Raw genomic sequence first — 26331 nt, 5'->3', positions numbered from 1 at the left:
CACCCACACCAAAATGTTTGAATTTTGGAAACTCTGAAATGCAATCTGGGACTCTTCCAGAAAATAAACTACAGTGAGTGCAGCATCCATTTTGGTGGGAAAAAAAACAACTTTTCTTATTCAAATTCGTTCCAGTAGTATTCTGCTCTTACTACTTGTAGGATTCAGCAGTTTTCTAGTTTGGCAGATAGTTCTGGAGGAAATCACTGAAGAAATTAACAAACTGAAAATATGGTTTGACTGAAACAAATTGTCATTAAACTTAAATAAAACAGGGATGAATTGGAGGTGTAAGAGTCACGAGGTGTTCACAGGAAACACTTATTTATGTATTTTATATGTATTTATTTATTTTCATTGTTAGTTGGTTTTATCTTTTCTGTTGTGTTTTGATTCATCAGGTTCTTTTTGTCTCTTTCTCTAAAATTGTATTGTAGCATTATTAGCTATTATGAGTTATTATTACTATTATTGTTGTTGTTGCTATTATTATTAATATATGAATAAAAAAATAAAAAAATACAATTTGACTTTTACGACAACGAACACTGAGCCATTAATTATTATACAGAAAACAAATGCACACAAACATGCTGAGATGCGAACAGCTTAATGCTAACGTTAACATTGAAAATGCCATAGACATGCTAACGCGTTAGCATCGGTCCAATTTTTAAGTTATAAAATACATCTATCAATTGTTTCAGAAGGCCGTAACAGGTCAGTTTAACATTAAAATGGTAGATATTACTCACAGACATATGCTCTTTAGGGTTTTAGCGGGGAAAAAGTAAGATAAAGTGAAATAAAACAATGAATCAACGAAGCACCAGATCAAAGCACTGCTTCAATCTGCGAATCACTGCTTCGATTGGTTCAAGGTTCAAAGCGCTGCAGAAAAGTTGATTATAGACCTGCTGCAAGGTCTGTAAACAATGTAGAGAAATCATCATTTTCCTGACAAACACCCCCAAAAACAATGGCCACTCTGAAGGACCGATAAGGGAATCATTAAGCAAAAAGCTTATTGATGTTGGTGGATCGAATCATTTCTTAATGATACCCGAAAAGGAACCAGTTCTCGATACCCAGCCCTAGTGCTGAATAACGTTCTTCCTTTTGATGGCTTTAATTTTGTCATATCATCATGAAAATTGATACACAGGTCAAACATGACAAATTGGTACACATGTGTGACTTGCATAGGCGTACAAAAAAGTTTCTTGCACCATGGTCTACTCCAAACAAGAAGTCGGCCATTTTGAATTTTCATGTAATTTTGGCATGACTTCCACACATTGTATTTGAACAAACTCCTCCTAGTGATTGTGTCCAATGCACTTCAAATTTTGTTCAGATCATTCAGAGACTACTGATCAAAAGTTATCTAATGGCCCAGTCGGGAAAAAGTAAAAAAAAGTCACAATTCATTGAGAGAAGGTGGACAAAAGACCTTTACCACCGAACAGCCTGCGAAGCAAGAGCGCAAAAGAGACGAAAGAGGAACTTAAAAAAACGAAGCTAACGATCTTGACGCTTTAAATGAAACGCGCCTGGAGCCACAGCTGGAGCTGTCACAGTCACACGACTGAAAACCCACCGACAGCCATCCGCCTGCAGGGGTTGGTAGTCTATTGTTTATTGGTTAGGTAAAATTGCTAATTTCTCAAAAATATTAGTCCTATCAACTTTCTGTTTTTGCAGTTCATCCTTTATCAAAAATACATTAGCATACAAAACGTAAAGTTTGGTTTTGCGTGATCAAAGCCATACACACACACACGTGCGTGCACACACACACATGTGCGCGCGCACACACACACACACACACACACACACACACACACACACACACAGAGGCCACTTGGCTATTTTAATAAATGTTGTAATGCTTGGATGCAGGGGTGGTGGCCAAGTGGTTAATGTGCTTTGTTTCAGTTCAGAAGGCTCCGGGTTCAAATCCCACCCCCGCCACATTTCTCCATGTAATGTGGAGTTGCGTCAGGAAGGGCATCCGGCGTAAAACCTGTGCCAATTCCATATGCAGATCCACCTTGGATTTGCTGTGGTGACCCCGAGTGCAAACAAGGGAGCAGCCGAAGGGACTTACTTTTTACTTTGTAATGCTTGGATTTTGGTAGAAACAAATTTTTCCTGTTTTGGGAAATTTGAAAGGCTTTATATCTTTAAACATTGAAGCATATACAGTGAGGAAAATAAGTATTTGAACACCCTGCGATTTTGCAAGTTCTCCCACTTACAAATCATGGAGGGGTCTGAAATTTTCATCTTAGGTGCATGTCCACTGTGAGAGACATAATCTAAAAAATCTGGAAATCACAATGTATGATTTTTTTTAAATAATTTATTTGTATGTTACTGCTGCAAATAAGTATTTGAACACCTGTGAAAATCAATGTTAATATTTGGTACAGTAGCCTTTGTTTGCAATTACAGAGGTCAAATGTTTCCTGTAGTTTTTCACCAGGTTTGCACACTGCAGCAGGGAATTTGGTCCACTCCTCCATACAAATCTTCTCTAGATCTTTAAGGTTTGGAGTTTCAGCTCCCTCCAAAGATTTTCTATTGAGTTCAGGTCTGGAGACTGGCAAGGCCACTCCAGGACCTTGAAATGCTTCTTACAGAGCCCCTCCTTAGTTGCCCTGGCTGTGTGCTTGAGGTCATTGTCATGCTGGAAGACCCAGCCATGACCCATCTTCAATGCTCTTACTGAGGGAAGGAGGTTGTTTGCCAAAATCTCTCAATACATGACCCATCCATCCTCCCTTCAATACGGTGCAGTCGCCCTTTGCAGAAGAGCACCCCGAGAGTATAATGTTTCCACCCCCATGCTTCACGGTTGGGATGGTTTTCTTGGGGTTGTTCTCATCCTCTAAACATGGTAAGTGGAGTTGATTCGAAAAAGCTCTATTCTGGTCTCATCTGACCACATGACCTTCTCCCATGCCTCCTCTGGATCATCCAGATGATCACTGGTGAACTTCAAACGGGCCTGGACATGTGCTGGCTTGAGCAGGGGGACCTTGCTGCCCTGCAGGATTTTAAACCATGACAGCATCATGTGTTACTAATGTAATCTTTGTAACTGTGGTCCCAGCTCTCTTAAGGTCATTGACCAGGTTCTCCTGTGTACTTCTGAGCTTTCTCAGAATCATCCTTACCCCACAAAGTGAGATCTTGCATGGAATCCCAGACCGAGGGAGATTGTCATCTTGTGTTTCTTCCACTTTCTAATAAATAATCATAACAGTTGTTGTCTTCTACCAAGCTGCTTGCCGGTTGTCCTGTAGTCCATCCCAGCCTTGTGCAGGTCTACAGTTTTGTCCCTGGTGTCCTGAGACAGCTCTTTGGTCTTGGCTATGGTGGACACGTTGGAGTGTGATTGGTTGAGTGTGTGAACAGGTGTCTTTTATACAGGTAACAAGTTCAAACAGGTGCAATTAATACAGGTAAAGAGTGCAGAATAAGAGGGCTTCTTAAAGAAAAATTAACAGGTCTGTGTGAGCCAGAATTCTTGCTGATTGGTAGGTGTTCAAATACTTATTTGCAGCAGTAACATCCAAATAAATTATTAAAAAATAATACATTGTGATTTCCGGATTTTTGTTTTTTTTTTAGATTATGTCTCTCACAGTGGACATGCACCTAAGATGAAAATTTCAGACCCCTCCATGATTTCTAAGTGGGAGAACTTGCAAAATCGCAGGGTGTTTAAATATTTATTTTCATCACTGTAGTTGGATTATTTCAATCAATCAATCAATCAATTTTATTTATATAGTGCCAAATCACAACAAACAGTTGCCCCAAGTCGCTTTATTATTGTAAGGCAAAAGCCATACAATAATTACAGAAAAACCCCAACGGTCAAAACGACCCCCTGTGAGCAAGCACTTGGCGACAGTGGGAAGGAAAAACTCCCTTTTAACAGGAAGAAACCTCCAGCAGAACCAGGCTCAGGGAGGGGCAGTCTTCTGCTGGGACTGGTTGGGGCTGAGGGGAGAGAATCAGGAAAAAGACATGCTGTGGAAGAGAGCACTAATGATTAAATGCAGAGTGGTGCATACAGAGCAAAAAGAGAAAGAAACACTCAGTGCATCATGAGAACCCCCCAGCAGTCTAAGTCTATAGCAGCATAACTAAGGGATGGTTCAGGGTCACCTGATCCAGCCCTAACTATAAGCTTTAGCAAAAAGGAAAGTTTTAAGCCTAATCTTAAAAGTAGAGAAGGTGTCTGTCTCCCTGATCCGAATTGGGAGCTGGTTCCACAGGAGAGGAGCCTGAAAGCTGAAGGCTCTGCCTCCCACTCTACTCTTAAAAACCCTAGGAACTACAAGTAAGCCTGCAGTCTGAGAGCGAAGCACTCTATTGGGGTGATATGGTACTATGAGGTCCCTAAGATAAGATGGGACCTGATTATTCAAAACCTTATAAGTAAGAAGAAGAATTTTAAATTCTAAATAAATAAATAAATAAAAAATAAATATGATTCAAACCACCGCAGAGCAGTGCCTTTAATACCTATGGCATGCTCTAATCTCTGTAATAAAATTTTATGGTCAACAGTATCAAAAGCTGCACTGAGGTCTAACAGAACAAGCACAGAGATGAGTCCACTGTCTGAGGCCATAAGAAGATCATTTGTAACCTTCACTAATGCTGTTTCTGTACTATGATGAATTCTAAAACCTGACTGAAACTCTTCAAATAGACCAAATTTGAAGACTTCAAATTCTTCCTGTTAAAAGGGAGTTTTTCCTTCCCACTGTCGCCAAGTGCTTGCTCATAGGGGGTTGTTTTGACCGTTGGGGTTTTTCTGTGATTATTGTATGGCTTTTGCCTTGCAATATGAAGGGCCTTGGGGCAACTGTTTGTTGTGATTTGGCGCTATATAAATTAAATTGATTTGATTTCATTTGACCATTCCTCTGCGGATGATCAGTTAGCTGTTTTACAACTACCCTTTCAAGAATTTTTGAGAGAAAAGGAAGGTTGGAGATTGGCCTATAATTAGGTAAGATAGCTGGGTCAAGTGATGGCTTTTTAAACAATGGTTTAATTACTGCCACCTTAAAAGCCTGTGGTACATAGCCAACTAATAAAGATAGATTGATCATATTTAAGCTTGAAGCATTAATTAATGGTAGGGCTTCCTTGAACAGCCTGGTAGGAATGGGGTCTCATAGACACGTTGATGGTTTGGAGTAAGTAACTAATGAAAATAACTCAGACAGAACAATCGGAGAGAAAGAGTCTAACCAAATACCAGCATTACTGAAAGCAGCCAAAGATAACGATATGTCTTTGGGATGGTAATGAGTAATTTTTTCTCTAATAGTTAAAATTTTATTAGCAAAGAAAGTCATGAAGTCATTACTAGTTAAAGTTAAAGTTAAGTCAATAGAGCTCTGACTCTTATTTTCTTCAATTAGTGATGAGTAGTAAGATGTCCTAGCTTTACGGAGGGCTTTTTTATAGAGCAACAGACTGTTTTGTCCAGGCTAAGTGAAGATCTTCTAAATTACTGAGACGCCATTTCCTCTCCAACTTATGGGTTATCTGCTTTAAGCTGCGAGTTTGTGAGTTATACCACGGAGTCAGGCACTTCTGATTTAAGGCTCTCTTTTTCAGAGGAGCTACAGTATCCAAAGTTGTGCTCAGTGAGGATGTAAAACTATTGACGAGATAACCTATCTCACTCACAGAGTTTAGGTAGCTACTCTGCACTCTGTTGGTATATGGCATTGGAGAACATAACAACGAAGGAATCATATCCTTAAACCTAGTTACAGCGCTTTCCGATAGACTTCTACTGTAATGAAACTATTTGCATTTAAAAAACTGTTTCATCATGAGTGACTGAACTGTGATACAGCGGTATAATTACTGTAAACAAACGAGAGCGAGAGGGGCCCGGAGCAGAAGACAACACCAGCGTGACTATGTGTACAGAGACAAGGTGTAACGCAAATATTAAGTTCTGATATCACCAGTGTGCTGTTTGTAAACGAACGGTGTCAGGAGTTTGTACTGAATCCATCAAGGAGGAGGTCCAGACGTCACAGCAACAACACAAAAACTACAACAGACTGCAGCTACACATCAGGATACAACACAACAGAAGACAGTACAACACAACACACTACAACAGAAAACAGTACAACACAACACAGTACAACACTGTACAACACAACAGAACACACCACAGCACAAGACAATGCAACACGGCACAACACATTACAACACAACACAGTACAACACAACGCAACACATTATTACACAACACAGAACTACACAGTACAACAGAAAACAACACAGCACAGTACAACAGAACACAGTACAACACAACACTGCACAACAGAAAACAACACAACACAGTACAACACAACACAGTAAAAAACACAGTACAACACAACACAGTACAACACAACACAGTACAACACAACACAGTAAAAAACACAGTACAACACAACACAGTACAACACAACACAGTACAACACAACACAGTAAAAAACACAGTACAACAGAACACAGTACAACACAACACAGTAAAACACAACACAGTACAACACAGCACAGTACAACAGAACACAGTACAACACAACACTGCACAGCACAGTACAACAGAACACAGCACAACACAGTACAACAGAAAACAACACAGCACAACACAGTACAACACAGCACAGTACAACACAACACAACACAGCAGAACAGAAATCAATACAACACAACGCAGCACAACACAGTACAACAGAACACAACACAGTACAACAGAAATCAACACAGCACAACACAGTACAGCACAACACTGCACAGCAGAACAGAAAACAACACAACACAGTACAACACAACACAGTACAACAGAAAACAACACAGCACAACACAACACAGTACAGCACAACACTGCACAGCAGAACAGAAAACAACTCAACACAGTACAACACAACACAGTACAACAGAAAACAACACAGCACAACACAGTACAACACAACACAGTACAGCAGAACAGGAAACAACACAACACAGCACAACACAGTACAACAGAAAACAACACAGCACAGTACAACACAATACAGTACAGCACAACACTGCACAGCAGAACAGAAAACACCACAGCACAGTACAACAGAACACAGTACAACACAGCACAGTACAACAGAACACAGTACAACACAGCAGAACAGAAAACAACACAGCACAACAGAGTACAACAGAAAACAACACAGCACAACACAGTACAACATAACACAACACAACACAGTACAACAGAACACAGTACAACACAGCAGAACAGAAAACAACACAGCACAACAGAGTACAACAGAAAACAACACAGCACAACACAGTACAACACAACACAACACAGTACAACACAGCACAGTACAACAGAACGCAGGACAACACACCACAGCACAACACAGTACAACAGAACACAACACAGTACAACACAGGACAACACACCACAGCACAACACAATACAACACAACACCGTACAACAGAAAACAGTACAGTACAACACAACACAGTACAACACAAGAGAACACAGTACAACACAACATAGTACAGCACAACAGAACACAGTACAACACAACACAGTACAGCACAGTACAACAGAAAACAACACAGGACAACACAACAGGACACAGTACAACACAACACAACAGGACACAGTACAACACAACACAACACAGGACAACAGAACAGGACACAGTACAACACAACACAGGACAGGACAACACAACAGGACACAGTACAACACAACAGGACACAGTACAACACAACACAACAGGACACACACAGTACAACACAGTAATAGTAAAGAAGCGTGAATCTTCGACTGGACTGGGTTCCTTGACGCGACAACGTTTCGCTTCAAATCGTAGAAGCTTCCTCAGCTAAAAGTCTTGCTCTGGTAGTCTGACTTCTGTCTTGACTCTTGTAGAGCAGTGACATTCATTCCTCTCTACAAGAGTCAAGACAGAAGTACAGCCTTCAAACTACTGCACTCAGATTATCCAAGCTGTCTGTGGATCTAGCATGTCGAGAGAATGATTCAAGAACACGACATATTCAATTCAATTTCAGTCAGTGGTGGGCACACTTCCGATAATCCGATAACAGATAATTATCGAAGATAATGTTTTCATTATCGGATTATCTTTTTAAATAACTTTAAAAACCATTATCGGACCAATTATCTTCCGATTAATTTTTGTCCGATAACTTTTAAACCGATAAACAAAGCCGAACAGTGACAAGCATTTTTAAAATCAGTTCAGCACCCACCTGTTGAAAGTTTTGTAACAGACGCACAGTTATACCCTCTGCTACCAGAAGAGAACTGCTTGTATGAAAAACATCTCAATCCTCTGCAGACAAAGGAGAACCGCCCCCACCCCCTCAAAAAAAAAAACATTTCCTTTAACACCATACCAATATGCTGGCAATATCACGTAAGTCATCCAGAGGCATACATTTTTAACTTATGGTTCAAATTTTAACCAAACTAATTTTGGACAAGTTATTTAAAATTACTGTCATGTCTGAAGTTTTATAAAGTGAAAATATCAGATATATGTTTTAGTTTTAAAGTAATGTGCTAATTTTTAAGGTTTTGTGAGCACATGCTGTGCCCCGCAGTGCATTATGGGTACAATGATGTAATCTCAGTATGTCACGACAGGACAAATGCATTTCAGACACTCTGTTCAGGCTCCACAGACAACAGCATTAAACTCTAGTGCCTAAAACTCTCTTGAATATATTCTCTGCATTTATAGACGTTGGTTTTATATTTGCGTTTGTTAAATTCCACACATTTTAAATGTAGCAGACAAAGATTACGTAGAATTTTGTTTTCAAGGCCTCTACTGCCATCTCACGTCGACTGGCCAGTAGTGTTCATGGCAGTATTAGCTCTAAGTACTAACCGTCTGGGAACCAGTAGATGGCAGTGTTCTATTTATTTTGACCCCGGTTATATCAGATGATTGTCAAATCAACTTTTTGGCTTTGCAAATGGCTTTTTTTTTTACAAATGAAGTTTAAAAACAAAACAAAACAACAGCAAAATAATAATAATAATAATAATAACATTACAAGACAGCTCTGCAGTGTTTGCACAGGCACAGTGCAAGCATTTGGATGCTTGTAGCTTTTCAGCAGCAGGAAACCCTCACGACGGCCGACCACAATAATATCAAACAGATTTGATTCTCATTCGACCATACGATCGGCGATCAGGATGTGGTCGTCAGATGTTGACCGCAACTTGATACTCCATGTACACTACACGATACAGGACGCTCGATTAACCTGAAACTCGGTCCAAAAAATTCCTGCATAAAAAATCATCTTGCACAGTGTAAAGCACGTTTTACAACATCATAAAATGTGCTCACATTCTCTCCACATGCAAAACATTTTGCGATGACACTTGCAGGGCTCCGTAAAACTGCCTGTTTTTACAAATAAAAAATGGAATATTTTACAAAAGCACATTTATCTTTAAACACCACAGACATCACAACACACGACAGACGTCACATTAACGTGTTGGTTTACATAATGAATGACTGAACCAATCAGTATTTAGCAGAGGCACTTTTACCCAGAATCCTTTGCGATCTGTCTGTTTGTTACAAACCTCAGAATTAGTGCATTATTCAACATTAAAAGATATATGTTATATTTTAACTTTGTACAAATGACAGAATTGACATTAATGGAGTTATTCTATCAGTATTAATGTTATTTATAAATCAAAACTATAACTCAGCATGATTTTATTTTTCAAGACCTCCGCCTGACCGGAGCATTGTAATTGATAGAGAGCTGGCTTTATGGCTGCTCTTGGAGTGCCTCTGTGCTGGGAGTGCTGTAGTAAACAAGAGCTTCCAGCAGGGGCAGAATGTTGGAAGAAAAAAGTGTGGTCTCATTGTTTGGGTCTGTTGTTACTTTTAATATTACTAGAAACTATTAAATTTGTTTTACTAGTACAACCCCTGGCAATAATTATGGAATCACTGGCCTCGGAGGATGGTCATTCAGTTGTTTAATTTTGTAGAAAAAAAGCAGATCACAGACATGACACAAAACTAAAGTCATTTCAAATGGCAACTTTCTGGCTTTAAGAAACACTATAAGAAATCAGGAAAAAAAATTGTGGCAGTCAGTAACGGTTACTTTTTTAGACCAAGCAGAGGGAAAAAAATATGGACTCACTCAATTCTGAGGAATAAATTATGGAATCACCCTGTAAATTTTCATCCCCAAAACTAACACCTGCATCAAATCAGATCTGCTCGTTAGTCTGCATCTAAAAAGGAGTGATTACACCTTGGAGAGCTGTTCCACCAAGTGGACTGGCATGAATCATGGCTCCAACACGAGAGATGTCAGTTGAAACAAAGGAGAGGATTATCAAACTCTTAAAAGAGGGTAAATAATCACGCAATGTTGCAAAAGATGTTGGTTGTTCACAGTCAGCTGTGTCTAAACTCTGGACCAAATACAAACAACATGGGAAGGTTGTTAAAGGCAAACATACTGGTAGACCAAGGAAGACATCAAAGCGTCAAGACAGAAAACTTAAAGCAATATGTCTCAAAAATCGAAAATGCACAACAAAACAAATGAGGAACGAATGGGAGGAAACTGGAGTCAACGTCTGTGACCGAACTGTAAGAAACCACCTAAAGGAAATGGGATTTACATACAGAAAAGCTAAACGAAAGCCATCATTAACACCTAAACAGAAAAAAACAAGGTTACAATGGGCTAAGGAAAAGCAATTGTGGACTGTGGATGACTGATGAAAGTCATATTCAGTGATGAATCTCGAATCTGCATTGGGCAAGGTGATGATGCTGGAACTTTTGTTTGGTGCCATTCCAGTGAGATTTATAAAGATGACTGCCTGAAAAGAACATGTAAATTTCCACAGTCATTGATGATATGGGGCTGCATGTCAGGTACTGGGGAGATGGCTGTCATTACATCATCAATAAATGCACAAGTTTACGTTGATATTTTGGACACTTTTCTTATCCCATCAATTGAAAGGATGTTTGGGGATGATGAAATCATTTTTCAAGATGATAATGCATCTTGCCATAGAGCAAAAACTGTGAAAACATTCCTTGCAAAAACACACATAGGGTCAATGTCATGGCCTGCAAATAGTCCGGATCTTAATCCAATTGAAAATCTTTGGTGGAAGTTGAAGAAAATGGTCCATGACAAGGCTCCAACCTGCAAAGCTGATCTGACAACAGCAATCAGAGAAAGTTGGAGCCAGATGAGCCAGCCACATGACACAAAACTAAAGTCATGCCAAATGGCAACTTTCTGGCTTTAAGAAACACTATAAGAAATTAGGGGAAAAAAATTGTGGCAGTCAGTAACGGCTACTTTTTTAGACCAAGCAGAGGGACAAAAATATGGAATCACTCAATTCTGAGGAAAAAATTATGGAATCATGAAAAACAAAAGAACGCTCCAACACATCACTAGTATTTTGTTGCACCACCTCTGGCTTTTATAACAGCTTGCAGTCTCTGAGGCATGGACTTAATGAGTGACAAACAGTACTCTTCATCAATCTGGCTCAAACATCTTTTGCAACATTGCGTGATGATTTACTCTCTTTTAAGAGTTTGATAATCCTCTCCTTTGTTTCAATTGCCATCTCTCGTGTTGGAGCCATGATTCATGTCAGTCCACTTGGTGCAACAGCTCTCCAAGGTGTGATCACTCCTTTTTAGATGCAGACTAACGAGCAGATCTGATTTGATGCAGGTGTTAGTTTTGGGGATGAAAATTTACAGAGTGATTCCATAATTTTTTCCCTCTGCTTGGTCTAAAAAAGTAACCGTTACTGACTGCCATAATTTTTTTTCCTGATTTCTTATAGTGTTTCTTAAAGCCAGAAAGTTGCCACTTGAAATGACTTTAGTTTTGTGTCATGTCTGTGATCTGCTTTTTTCTACAAAATTAAACAACTGAATGAACATCCTCTGAGGCCGGTGATTCCATAATTTTTGCCAGGGGTGTATATACACAAAAGACCTGTTTTTCTCAAATATCGTTCACAAATCTGTCTAAATCTGTGTTAGTGAGCACTTCTCCTTTGCAGAGATAATCCATCCCACCTCACAGGTGTGGCATATCAAGATGACAGCATGATTATTGCACAAGTGTGCCTTACACTGGCCACAATAAAGGACCACTCTAAAATGTACAGTTTTGCTTTACTGGGGGGGGGGGTTCAGAAAACTAGTCAGCATCTGGTTTGACTATGATTTGCCTCACACAGTGTAACACATCTCCTTCACATAGAGTTGATCAGCAGCCAGATGCCATCAAATGTGAGCATTTGTCCACTCAAGTCGACTACGATGATGAGCTGCAGTCAGGTCAAGCATGCAGATGAGCTTCCCTGAGACGGTTTCTGACAGTTTGTGCACAAGTTCTTTAGTTCTGCAGACCGATTGTTGCAGCAGCTGTCTGGGTGGCTGGTCTCAGACGATCTTGGACATGAACATGCTAGATGTGGTCTGCAGCTCTGAGGCGAGGCCTGTTGGATGTACTGCCAGATTCTCTGAAACACCTTTGGAGACAGCTTATGGTAGAGAAATGATCATTCAATTCATGAGTAACAGCTCTGGTGGACATTTCTGCAGTCAGCATGCCAATTGCACGCTCCCTCTAAACATGGGTCATCTGTGCTGTGTGATAAAACATAAGATTTCAGAGTGGCCTTTTATTGTGGCCATCCTAAGGCACACCTGTGTCATGCTGTCTAATCATCATCTTGATATGCCACACCTGTGAGGTGGGATGGATTATCTCGGCAAAGAAGAAGTGCTCACTAACAGATTTAGACACATTTGTGGACAATATTTGAGAGAAATAGGTGTTTTGTGTATATAGAAAATGTTTTAGATCTTTGAGTTCATGAAAAATGCTAGCAAAAACAAAAGTGTTACATTTATATTTTCTTCACTGTATTTTACATTATGCCCCAAATGATAGAATAACTCTCATATTTGAAAGTGAGGTGCAGACTGGCACTCACTCTTGCCTACAAAATGTGATCTGGATCTGATCCAGATTGTGGATTTTGTGGATATTTGAAATGAATATTGAAAAGTCCATTTGGTGTACATTTTGTATTATATCTCAATCAAAAGTGCCTCAGTCACTGTAATTTTTCTGTTATGGATTTACCTACACCACCAAAATTGGATGGATGTTCCAATTTTATGCCTGTTTGTCTTCCAGTTATCAGTCGGAAACCAAGTGCCAAAAAGCAATGACAAATTGTACGTAGTAGAATTAACCAATGTTCTGTGAAAATTATCTGGAAAAAAAAAAAATTCAGAAATAGAAAAAAATTGAAAAAACAAAACAAAAGACCTGACAACACAACAAAAACCTCAATTCACATGCATGAACTAAATACATACTCCTGACATTTGATCACATCTAATTATCTTATGAAAAGCCACTTTGAACACAAATTTGACATTGAAAATGTTTTCCAAGGTAAAATTTGATTGATTTGGAAGCGAGTGTTGGTGGAGGGTTGCGCTCTACGAGGGCGATGCTTTACTCTCTGTAATGTTTTTGGTTTTGATAATTGAGACATTATTTACATTATTGGCCTTTTGTCCCACCAAGAGCGGGGATGACCTCAAATTAGTACAATATAAACTAAACAGGGCAATCGCAGCCCAGTCCAAATTTAGTTAGTCCAGTTGCAAGGAGAAGAGCAGGAAGCTGAGTGGAATAGGAGTTAGAATACCAATAAGTAGACCTGGATTTGTCTACCTGTCACTGTCCTGGGGAAATGGTAAATGGTAAATGGACTGCATTTATATAGCCCTTTTCCATCTGCATCAGACGCTCAAAGCGCTTTACAATTATGCCTCACATTCACCCCGATGTCAGGGTGCTGCCATACAAGGTGCTCACTACACACCGGGAGCAATAGGGGATTAAAGACCTTGCCCAAGGGCCCTTAGTGATTTTCCAGTCAGGCGGGGATTTGAACCCAGGATCTTCTGGTCTCAAGCCCAACACCTTAACCACTAGACCATCACCTCCCCTAGAGACTATGACTGCACTGTCCCAGTCCACTGGCCTTGAAAGTAATCTGTGATGGTGCCCCATCTAGGGGGAGGCTTTGACTGTCATCAGCTTTAGAACCTGGGGGGTAAGCACCAGCACCGCTGGGCTTCAGGGCCTATGTACCGCGTAGGATCACCTGCACTGTGGGCGAGGCTCGGTGCAGGTTTTACTTTTGCATTTTTCATTCAAAGAAAATGAAAAGATGTGTAATCAGGCCTTTTCAGCAGTTTAGTGACATTTTTTTTTGTACAAAAACGATATAAAGTAAATGTCATTTCCAAATAATTTTTATGTGCCCTAAACTAGCACTTTACATTAGTGTTTTTTTTCTATAGATCCACTTCTCTCTATCTTTTGCTTTTTCTTTGTTCTTCCTTTTCTCTCTACTCCTTCTCACATCATGCACTGTTGGGCATGTCCTGTAAATCACTCTGGTTATAAATGGCCTTTGGAACAATGCAGCTATTTAATGGAGGTGCAGTGCCTGCCAGAACAGTGGTGGGAAGTTCAAGCAGCAGTGACGTAACAAGGACAACAAACATACAGCATCAGTGGGAAAAAGACAGTTCTCATTCAAACATTACAGCACTGGATGACTACGACAAGAAATTCATCCTCACTGAATGACCTGCTGTCTGAATTGTCATCGGCTTTGCCTTAATATATTTGTTATGGCAACAAGGCATGGGGTGGGGGGTCAGATTCAAAAAGCTGTCAGCTGTATGTGTTACCCATGTAGTTTAAGTAACACGTGGTTGTGCTTATCTGTGCACCTGTGGGTGGACTGTGATTCATTCATTCATTTTCTGAACCCTCTTATTCCAGTTAAGGGCCACGGGGGGCAGAGGGTGGGTTGGGGTTTGGGGGGTTATCAAAGCAGTCACTGGGTGAGAGCCAGACTACACCCCAGACAGGCCACCAAGTCTACTGCAGTGCCACACACACACACACACACACACACACACACACACACACATTAACATCCTCACACCTCACCAGTTCACCTGACCTGCATGTCTTCACTCTGACGTCTCATTGAGTCGTTTCCAACCAATTTTCCAAACAGTACAAGGCAAATACGTACCTGAAATCCAATCCAAAGAAAAAACGTAACATTTTTGCCAAGCACAGAAAAACATGTTCTAAGTGATTAACATCAGCTGTTTATGCCCTGAACTTTACATCAGGTTATGTGCCATGGAAATAGTAAATTGGAGTGAATAACCAGCGCAATACATTTAAAACATGTGACAAGACATATGGCTTTGCTGTTACACCAACCACACCCAAAGAGGAGTTGAGGGAAACACGACATCGGGCTCATGTGAAGCAGAAGTGGAACTGGTGGATGTGTTTTTCTTATAGCTGCTCTGTTCTGCTGTCTAACTGCTGTATGTCTGTGTGCTTTCTGCAGAGAATGGGACAGAGAGGTGGTTTCAGCCAAGACCAAGCCCAGGCTGATGCGAGCTTTGGCACGATGTTTCCTAGGCCCTTTCCTTTTCTTTGGTGTTCTCCTCTACTTCGGGGTAAGTAGATGAGATGTGTTTTTGGAGTTCAATTTTAGTTGTCTTCCACCACCGTCTTTTTTTTTTTTTTAGTCAAATTAAAAGCACCTGCTTACAGCAACTGTGTGTGCATGCATGCATTCAACTTCAAGCACAGACAAACTGTGGACAGCTGATATTTGATATGGTTGTGTATATTGGGTCAAGGATGAACGCTGCAAAACGGAACATTGATAGCAATAATATTTTTGGAGAAGCAATGTATATGAGCTAACACACAGTGATGCCAGTAACGCGTTACTTAGTAATGCGTTACTCTAATCTGACCACTTTTTTTTTAGTAACGAGTAATCTAACGCGTTAATCTTTCCAAATCAGTAATCAGATTAAAGTTACTTCTCCAAGTCACTGTGCGTTACTATTATTTTTGCATTGTGGGTCGATAGCAGCATTAAACTTGGTCCATGGGCAGGAGGTCGGGGTTAGACTGAACTGCCCACTTTAAGCGAGCTGCGCTTGTCATCCACGGTTTTCTGCAGCAGCTACGACTTGTCGTCACCTCTTAAAGCACGGTGACAACAGCACACCTGCACTGAGCTTTACAAAGACATTTTTATGCTTTTTTCTCCTTTATTTAGAATTTTGAGCTGAGTATCTGCTCATTAAAAACAGCTGATCCTCTGCAACGCGTCAACAACTAACACTATTTTCCACTCAAATGCACTTAAACTGTTGGGGAAAGTGTAATGCACGGACCCACAACTGGGGACGCAAATGAACGGTCAATAGATAATCCAATAAATACAATTTATTACGGCAAAAGTGCACAACAGGTCAAATACTGATTTTAGACAGTCAATCACAAGATACAATAAGTGACGTGTGGGCAGGCCCGAGGGTAGGAGACGCCTATCCAGAGAAGAGCCGGGGCCCACAAGGTTCCGCCGCCAACGAAGAGCTGCAGTATACTGAAGCCCGCCAAGTCCCGAATCCCCAGGTGGCCTCTGCTTCCACAAAAACAGGTTAAGGGTGGGTGTGTGGACACCCAGTAAGCAGTCAGCAAAAATAAGTTCTCACTGTAGTAGGGTGGGGAAAACACCTCCACCACCTACACAGGAAACACAGTTCATGTAGAGCCTGAAAAGTACTACTTATCCGGTTTGGAGTGAGGGGTGAAGACGTCACTCCTCCACTAACCACAAACCTAGCTCCCAGCTGGCAGTAGTAGACAGGAACTCCTGCAACACTCAGAAAAAGAGAACATGTGCGAACGGCACAGTCAAACGGCTGAGAGGTTACCTGAGAGGTAAGCTGATATCTCGGCAGAGATGTGGTGTCTCCTCCAGTCTTTTATGGGATGGGATGGTGATGAGATGATTACTGACAGCTGTTAGTCCTGGCTCCTGGGTGGTAACTGCGCCCTCTGGTGCCTGAAACCTGACAACAGGCAGGGCGCCCTCTGGCGTTGGCCAGCAGTACCTCCTCTTCGGGCGGCCCACACAACAGGACCCCCCCCTCAACGGGCGCCTCCTGGCGCCTGACCCGGCTTGTTGGGGTGTCGCTGGTAGAACTCGGCCAGGAGGGCCGGATCCAGGATGACGCTCCTCTTCACCCAGGAGCGTTCTTCAGGTCCGTAACCCTCCCAGTCCACCAGATATTGGAGACCCCGACCCCTCCGGCAAACATCCAGGAGCCTGTGGACAGTCCACGCAGGCTCGCCGTCGATGATGCGGGCAGGAGGCGGCAATGGTCCGAGGTGTGGTATGGTTTGATTTTGGAGACATGGAAAACTGGATGGATCTGCAGTGAAGCTGGGACTTTCAGCTTCACTGTGGCTGGACTGATGATTTTGGTGATCTTAAATGGTCCGCTATATCTGTCCATCAGCTTTTGTGACTCCGTGTTGAGAGGAATGTTCTTTGTTGACAGCCAGACCTCCTGTCCGGGCTGATATTCTGGGGCCGGGGCGCGTCGGCGGTCTGCATGGCTCTTCGCCCTCGTCCGGGCTTTCAGCAGGGCAGAGCTTTATGCCACACCCAAAGGCACCTCCTGAGGTGGGCCTGGACCGAGGGAACCCCGACCTCTCCCTCCACAGCCGGAAACAATGGGGGCTGGTACCCCAAACACTCTTCAAATGGGGAGAGGCCGGTTGCTGATGAAAATTGACTGTTATGAGCGTACTCGATCCAGGCCAGATGTTGACTCCAGGCCATCGGGTGCGCGGAGGTCATACACCGTAGGGCCTGTTCCAGCTCTTGATTAGCCCGCTCTGCTTGTCCGTTGGTCTGTGGGTGGTACCCGGACGAAAGGCTCACGGTGGCTCCCAGTTCCCTACAGAAACTCCTCCAGACTTGCGAGGAGAACTGGGGACCACGATCCGAGACGATGTTCGCAGGGATACCATGCAGACATATGACTTGGTGGACCAGGAGGTCTGCAGTCTCCTGGGCCGTCGGGAGCTTCGGGAGGGCCACGAAGTGGGCCGCCTTGGAGAACCGGTCCACTATCGTCAGGATGTTTGTCATACCCTGGGACACAGGGAGACCCGTGACGAAGTCCAGGCTGATGTGGGACCAGGGGCGACGAGGCACTGGCAGCGGCTGGAGGAGTCCTTTTTCCGGTTGGTGAACTGCCTTGCCCCTGGCACAGGTGGTACAGGCCTGGATGTCGGCTTCCAAAGACGCCCACCAGAACCGCTGCCGGACAACTGCCACGTCCTTCGCACCCCTGGATGGCAGGTGAGCTTAGAACCATGACAGAAGTCCAAAACTGCAGTCCTAGCGTCTGGTGGGACGTACAAACGGTTAGGTGGTCCACCGCCGGGGTCCGGGTGATGCGTCAGGGCCTCCCTGACGAAGTTCTCCACGTCCCACGTCAGTGTGGCGATGATAGTGGACTCCAGGATGATGTTTTCTGGTGGATCCGACAGCTCCGTCTTGACTTCTTCTTCATGCACCCGGGACAGTGCATCTGACCACTGGTTCTTGGTCCCGGGGCGATAGGTGATCCTGAAGTCAAAACGTCCAAAAAATAGAGACCAACGGGCTTGCCTGGGGTTCAGACGCTTAGCGGTCCGAATATACTCCAGGTTCCGATGGGCAGTGAAAACCGTGAATGGAACCACAGCTCCCTCCAACAAGTGTCTCCACTCCTTTAGGGCCTCCTTCACCGCCAGGAGCTCCCGATTGCCGACGTCATAATTCCGCTCTGCCGGGGACAACCTGCGGGAGAAATAGGCACAGGGGTGGAGGACCTTATCAGACTCCCCGCTCTGGGACAGCACGGCTCCTATCCCTGAGTCAGAGGCATCTACTTCCACAACAAACTGGCGGCTAGGATCGGGCTGCACCAAAACTGGTGCAGTAGAGAACCGGCGTTTCAACTCCCTAAACGCGGCTTCGCACCGATCCGACCAGGTGAAGGGAACATTTTGGGGAGGTCAGGGCTGTAAGGGGACCAACAACCTGACTATAGCCCTTGATAAACCTCTGATAGAAATTAGCGAAGCCGAGTAAGTGTTGCAGCTTCCTACGGCTTGCCGGTTAGGGCCAGTCTCTCACCGCCGCTACCTTGGCCGGATCGGGGGCGACGGAGTTGGAGGAGATGATGAACCCCAGGAAGGACAAAGAATTACGGTGGAACTCGCACTTCTCGCCCTTAACAAACAGCCGGTTCTCCAACAACCGCTGCAGGACCTGACGTACATGCTGCACATGAGTCTCAGGATCCGAGGAGAAGATGAGGATATCGTCTAGATATACGAAGATGAACCGATGCAGGAAATCCCACAAGACGTCGTTTACCAATGATTGGAACGTCGCTGGGGCGTTAGTGAGGCCGAACGGCATGACCAGGTACTCAAAGTGACCTAACGGGGTGTTAAATGTCGTCTTCCATTCGTCTCCCTTCCGGATCCGAACCAGGTGATACGCATTCCTAAGATCCAATTTCGTAAATATTTTGGCTCCATGCAGGGGCATGAACACTGAATCCAATAGGGGCAACTGGTATAGGTTGCGAACCGTGATCTCATTCAGCCCTCTAAAATCAATGCATGGACGGAGTCCGCCGTCCTTCTTGCCCACAAAAAAGAAACCAGCACCTAACGGGGAGGAAGAGTTCCGGATCAACCCGGCAGCTAAAGAGTCCCGGATGTAGGTCTCCATCGATTCGCGCTCGGGGCGTGAGAGGTTGTACAGTTTGCTGGATGGAAACTCAGCGCCCGGGATCAAATCAATGGCACAATCATATGGTCAATGCGGGGGAAGCGTGAGTGCCAGATCTTTGCTGAAAACGTCAGCAAGATCGTGGTACTCAGCTGGCACCGCCGTGAGATTGGGAGGGACTCGAGCCTCCTCTTTAGCAGTCACACCGGGTGGGACCGAGGATCTTAAACACTCCCGGTGGCAGGTTTCGCTCCATTGAGCCACAACCCCAGACGGCCAATCGATCCGGGGATTGTGCTTACTAATCCATGGATAGCCCAAAATAACTCTGGAGGTAGAAGGTGTTACGAAGAACACAATCTCCTCCTTGTGGTTTCCAGACACAACCAGTGTTAAGGGCTGTGTCTGGTGTGTTATGAGTGGAAGGAGGGTGCCATCTAGTGCCCGTACCCTCACTGGTGAAGGAAGGGCCACTAGAGGGAGCCCTACTTCTTTAGCCCATCTGCTATCTAGCAGATTCCCTTCTGACTGACCCCGTGTCGATTAGTGCTGGGGCTTGAAGGGTTAAATCCCCACAGAGGATCACAACTGGGATTCGTGCGGATTTTCGTGCATTACCCGCATGTGTGTTATGGCCCACCCTTAGCCCAATCTCTAAGGACGAGCATTGGTGTTTAACCGCTTGGGGCATTGTTTCTGCAAATGCTCATTAGAGCCGCAGAAAAAGCACTCTCAGTGGGCCAGCCTCCTCTGTCTGTTTTCTGATCTTATTTTGGCCCTGCTCGTGTCCATAGCATCGTCAGCAGGGGGAGCTGTCATCACACGGAGCATTCTGGCTCTGGAGCGTGGGGAAGGCAGGGCTGCTTCGGACCGGGAAGGGAGAGGGGCGGCGCGTGCCCAGCCACATCCTTCGTCTCGCTCCCGTCGACGTTCTTCCAATCGGTTGTCTAACCGTATGACTAAATCAATAAGCCCGTCTAAATCCCGTGGCTCATCTCTACCCACCAGGTGCTCCTTCAGGACCGAAGACGGTCCATTTACGAAGGCGGCGCGGAGCGCTACCGTATTCCAGCCGGCCCTCGCGGCCGCGACACGGAAGTCGACTGCATACTCTGCAGCGCTCCAACGCCCCTGTCGAATGGACAGCAGCAGAGTGGAAGCAGATTCGCCTCGATTAGGGTGATCAAACACTTGTCTGAATTCCCGTACGAACCCAGTGTATGTCGTTAGGAGCCGTGAATTCTGCTCCCAATGCGCCGTAGCCCAGGCGCGTGCCTCACCTCGAAGCAAATTGACAACATAAGCCACCCTGCTGGAGTCTGACGTGTACATTACTGGACGCTGAGCGAAGATGAGAGAGCACTGCATTAAGAAGTCCGCGCACGTCTCTACACAGCCTCCGTACGGCTCCGGGGGACTTATGTATGCTTCAGGGGATGGGGGGGGGGGGGGGGGGTCCGTTGAACGACCACTGGAGGGTCCCTGTTCTGCAACAGGTCGGCAGGAGGAGGAGCAGCAGCCGCGCCCTGTGCACGCGCTTCCACCTGTGCGGTGAGAGCCTCCAACCTACGATTGAGTAGTACATTCTGCTCGGTTACCAAATCCAACCGAGCAGTGAAGGCGGCCAAGAATTGCTGCAACTCACCCATTATTCCTCCTGCAGAAGCCTGTGCACCTTGCGTCTCCATTGACTGTTCAACGGGTGGGTTGTGCCCCTCGGGATCCATGACGTTGGCCGAGATATCCTGTTGAGGAAAATGTAATGCACAGACCCACAACAGGGAGCGCAAATGAAGGAACAATAGATAATCCAATAAATACAATTTATTGCGGTAAAAGTGCACAACAGGTCAAATACTGCTTTTAGACAGTCAATCACAAGATACAATAAGTGACGTGTGGGCAGGCCCGAGGGTAGGAGACGACTATCCAGAGAAGAGCCCGGGGCCCACAAGGTTCCGCCGCCAACGAAGACCTGCAGTATACTGAAGCCGCCAAGTCCCGAGTCCCCAGGTGGCCTCTGCTTCCAGCTGTCAGATCCGGTACTGCTGGCAGGAACAAAAACAGGTTAAGGGTGGGTGTGTGGACACCCAGTAAGCAGTCAGCAAAAATAAGTTCTCACTGTAGTAGGGTGGGAAAAACACCTCCACCACCTACACAGGAAACACAGTTCGTGTAGAGCCTGAAAAGTACTACTTAGCCGGTTTGGAGTGAGGAGTGAACACAAACCCAGCTCCCAGCTGGCAGTAGTAGACAGGAACTCCTGCAACACTCAGAAAAAGAGAACATGTGCGAACGGCACAGTCAAACGGCTGAGAGGTTACCTGAGAGGTAAACTGATATCTCGGCAGAGATGTGGTGTCTCCTCCAGTCTTTTATGGGATGGGATGGTGATGAGATGATTACTGACAGCTGTTACTCCTGGCTCCTGGGTGGTAACTGCGCCCTCTGGTGCCTGAAACCCGACAACAGGCAGGGCGCCCTCTGGCGTTGGCCAGCAGTACCTCCTGTTCGGGCGGCCCACACAACATAAACTCTCTTTCTGAGGACCACATGATGTGAAAATGTAATAAAACTTTCTTACCTGTAATTCTGGTCATGTTTTCTGCATAAATAAATGTTATCCATTCTTTGTGCTCTATCGCCAAAGCAGGGGTGAATCCAGATGGAATGGGGGCGTGGGGCAGGGATGTGCCCCCCACCCCCACAACACCCCTAGATTAAAGGTCCAGTCTTGAAGCCTTTTTTTTTACTACAACTACTAATACTACTTATAATAATAATAATAATAATAATTTCAACAAGTAAAATGTTTAGAGAGAATTTAAATGTTAGAAAAATGTTAGAAAGAATTTAACAGTTACATTTATAAACAATGTAGGTTAGAAATTTGCTGTCAGCAGTTAAATATGATGTCAAGAAAGAGGTCTTTATTTTACTTTTTATAAAACAAGTATTTATTTTCATTGAAGTCAAGAAAGGATGACGATAAACTGAGTTTTGGCAAAACAAGTATCATTGTCATATTGAGGTGGCAGAGGGTTGTTGTCAACAGCTGGGGAAAGTAACTAAAAAGTAACTAGTAATCTAACTTAGTTACTTTTACAATTGAGTAATCAGTAAAGTAACTAAGTTACTTTTTCAAGGAGTAATCAGTAATCAGTAATTGGATTACTTTTACAAAGTAACTGTGGCAACACTGCTAACACATGGGTTCTCCGTCACCATGACTGATTTCTGTCATTTGGAAAATTTAACCACGCACATGCTGTCATGCATGTTTTGGGGCCCAAATATGATACTCTCACTGTCAAAGCAACATCCCATTCTGTGCTAATCAAAGCAGCAGCAATGTCAGCGTGGACTGCGGAGGAAGGGACTGTGTGAAATTTCACTCCTCTCCACTGTGTTTCCTGCTTGCTATGAGCCACGGTCCTTCTACTCCCTGTGTTTGTGGGAACATTGGCAGACCTTCCCCAAGTAGAGCAGGGTGTGGCTTTGCATTGAACCAGTGAAGCAATGCTTCGATCTGCTGCTTTGGTCTTTGTTTTAGTTTGCTTTATCTTAATTTTTCCCCGCTAAAACCCTAAAGAGAATATATCTGTGAGAAATATTTACCTTTTTATGTTAATGCGACCTGTTATGGTCTGCTGAAACAGTTGATAGATGTATTTTATAACTTAAAAACTGGAGCGATGCTAACATGTTAGCGTGTCTATGGCGTTTTCAACGTTAAAGTTAGCATTAAGTTGTAAAAGAGTCAAATGTATTATAAATTGTAATATTTTATTCATTCATATTTTTATATATCAATAATAGCAACAACAACAATAATAGTAATAGTAACTAATAATGCCACAATACAGTTTTAGAGAAATAGACAAAAAGAATCTGATAAAACAAAACAGAAAAGATTAAACCAACTAACAATGAACATAAATAAATAAATATAGAAATAACTGTTTCCTGTGAACAACCTAGTGGCTCTTACACCTCCACTTCCTCCCTGTTTTATTTAAGTTTAATGACAATTGGTTTTGGTCAAACCACATCTAAGCTGTATTTTTATACAAGAAAAAATAAAGTGCAGTAAACTGCACATTTGTGTCTTTTTTCATGAAAATATCTTATTAAGTATAACATATTACACTTTAGACAGGCCTTTAAAAAACTTTTGTGGACTTCCTGTAATATGTTGTCAGTGGTTGAGATAGTTGCTGTAGGCATCTAAACCTGATAGAAATCTCTTTGTGGTGTGTCGGTGATGTATGTATGTGCAAAATAAAACAAAACACTACTCCAGATATGTTTTCATAACTTTGTTACAAGGTCAAACGTTGATGTTGCGTGATAAAGACAATAAGTCACTTAAAGAAATAATGGCAAAACTCACATGTAAGTAAAAAACAAAAAATAAAAAATGATTAATTAAAAAAATAATCAACCGAATAATCATTAGTTGTAGCCCTAGTTTGTTTTACGAGTGAGAGCATTTTAGTGATTAAATGTGAATAAGGCAGTTTTGAGTTTGCAGTGTGCAAATGCGTTTTCAAAACTTGTGGCAGTGTTACTTTGTGCACAGCAGAACAACGTTGTCAGTTCCTTTGGGCCCTAATTTTGTATTTTATTGACTGTACAACCAGTGACACAGCACCCATTTGGCGCATTTACCGGAATAGAACTGATCAAAATACTACAGAAAGCAAAGAATTTTTTCTTGACAGTTTGAAGTGAGTTTTCTTTGTTTCAGAGGGCTTCATACACATTAAACTTCACTAGAATGTACAAAATTTGACTTGCTCTTTTAAAAAATTTCTGGGGGAGATCCCCCAGACCCCCCATAATCAATAATGTGTTTTTACTTGACAGTTTGAAGTGTTTTCTTTGTTTCAGAGGACTTCATACCCATTAAAATTCACCAGAATATACAAAATTCAACTTGCTCGTTTAAAAATTTCTGGGGGAGCACCCCCAGACCCCCCATAATCAATACTGTGTTTTTACTTGACAGTTTGAAGTGAGTTTTTGTTGTTTCAGAGGGCTTCATACCCATTAAAACTCACCAGAATATACAAAATTTGACTTGCTGTTTTAAAAATTTTCTGGGGGAGAACCCCCAGACCCCAAGAGTCAAGACTACACCCCACTCCCTACCACCCTTTTATGTACCTTTAAGTTCACATTTTGCATTCTTTTATGCTTTGTCTCTCTCTCTCCTTAGAGGCTATTTAGAATAGATTTGTATACTGTATAATGTGTTTATTGTATTTATTGAGGAAAAAAACAGTGTGTGCCCCCACTACGCCACATTTTATGGAATTGCTGGCATTGATTTTTGCCAGGAAAAAATTTCAGTCAGATGAAAATTTATTGCTTTAACCCATGAGCTAACAACACTGAACAATGGATATTGCTAACTACTTTTTGGACTCACACGCCATTCCAGAGTGCAGTAAGTTATCTTTACATTAAAAGTGTGAGTGTGGTGAGTGATTTTATTTAGTAAGTTCAATGTAAGTACAGAATACAATTGTAAATACATTCAAAATACATGGATGGCACAAGAAAGTGAAAACACTTTGTAGACCATTTAAAAATCAAATGACAAAATAGAAGTAAAAATGAAATAATAACAATAATACTGATGATAAGAATAATTATACTATCACTACTACTACTAAGTAAGTCCCTTCGGCTGCTCCCTTGTTTTGTACTCGGGGTCACCACAGCAAATCCAAGTTGGATCTGCATGTTGAATTGGCACAGATTTTACACCGGATGCCTTTCCTGATGCAAGTCCATATTACATGGAGAAATGTGGTAGGGGTGGGATTCAAACCGGGAACCTTCCGCACTGAAACCAAGTGCATTAACCTCTTGGCCACCACCCTTAAACTACTACTACTACTACTACTACAACTAATCATCATAATAATCATAATAATGATAATAATAATTGTAATAATGATGATAATAATATTCATGTGTATATGATAACAAGAACCTAAACAATTTATAAATACATTAAGACGGTAAATTAACATTAAAAAAAATATGTAATTAACAGGAGATAAAAAGGTTGAGTTCTTCTTCAAAAAACTGTTGAGTCCTAAGGTTCTAAAAACATTCTGGACTCACACGCCATTCCAACTCATTATAGAAATGTTTCGTAATTTATTACCACCCTTGAAAAATGTCAGCTACCTATTTTGTAAACACTACTACCGAATCTAGAGCCGTGGATCCCCATGGACAGCACGCTAGTCTGATGTATATTTTCTTTAGTCATAACAACAAATGCACAAATTATAAAAATATAAATGATGCAGAGGTAAAAATGAAATAATGTAGTCCAAAAATATATTAGGTCCCAGATATCATCAGGAATCTGAATACCCATATCCTTCCCCCAACTTTCTTTATATTTATTAGAAGAGGGGGATGGAATTGTTAGTATTTCATTGTATATATTACAAATAAATGTATCTGTATGTGAGGGTATG

General features: G+C 42.7%; 1 protein-coding gene across 1 annotated transcript in view; it reads left to right on the top strand.

The window, feature by feature from the left end:
- The window catches only part of cftr (CF transmembrane conductance regulator), a 361955-nt gene that overhangs the window by 54114 nt on the left and 281510 nt on the right, over positions 1 to 26331 (top strand). The window contains 1 exon segment of the mRNA XM_034175733.1: positions 15572 to 15683. Coding sequence (XP_034031624.1) covers positions 15572 to 15683 — 112 coding nt within the window.

This window comes from Thalassophryne amazonica, chromosome 8 (assembly GCF_902500255.1).
Source record: "Thalassophryne amazonica chromosome 8, fThaAma1.1, whole genome shotgun sequence".
Classification (NCBI taxonomy): Eukaryota; Metazoa; Chordata; class Actinopteri; order Batrachoidiformes; family Batrachoididae; genus Thalassophryne; species Thalassophryne amazonica.
Note: the sequence above shows the minus strand (reverse complement) of the source record. Positions and strands in the feature narration are given on the sequence as shown.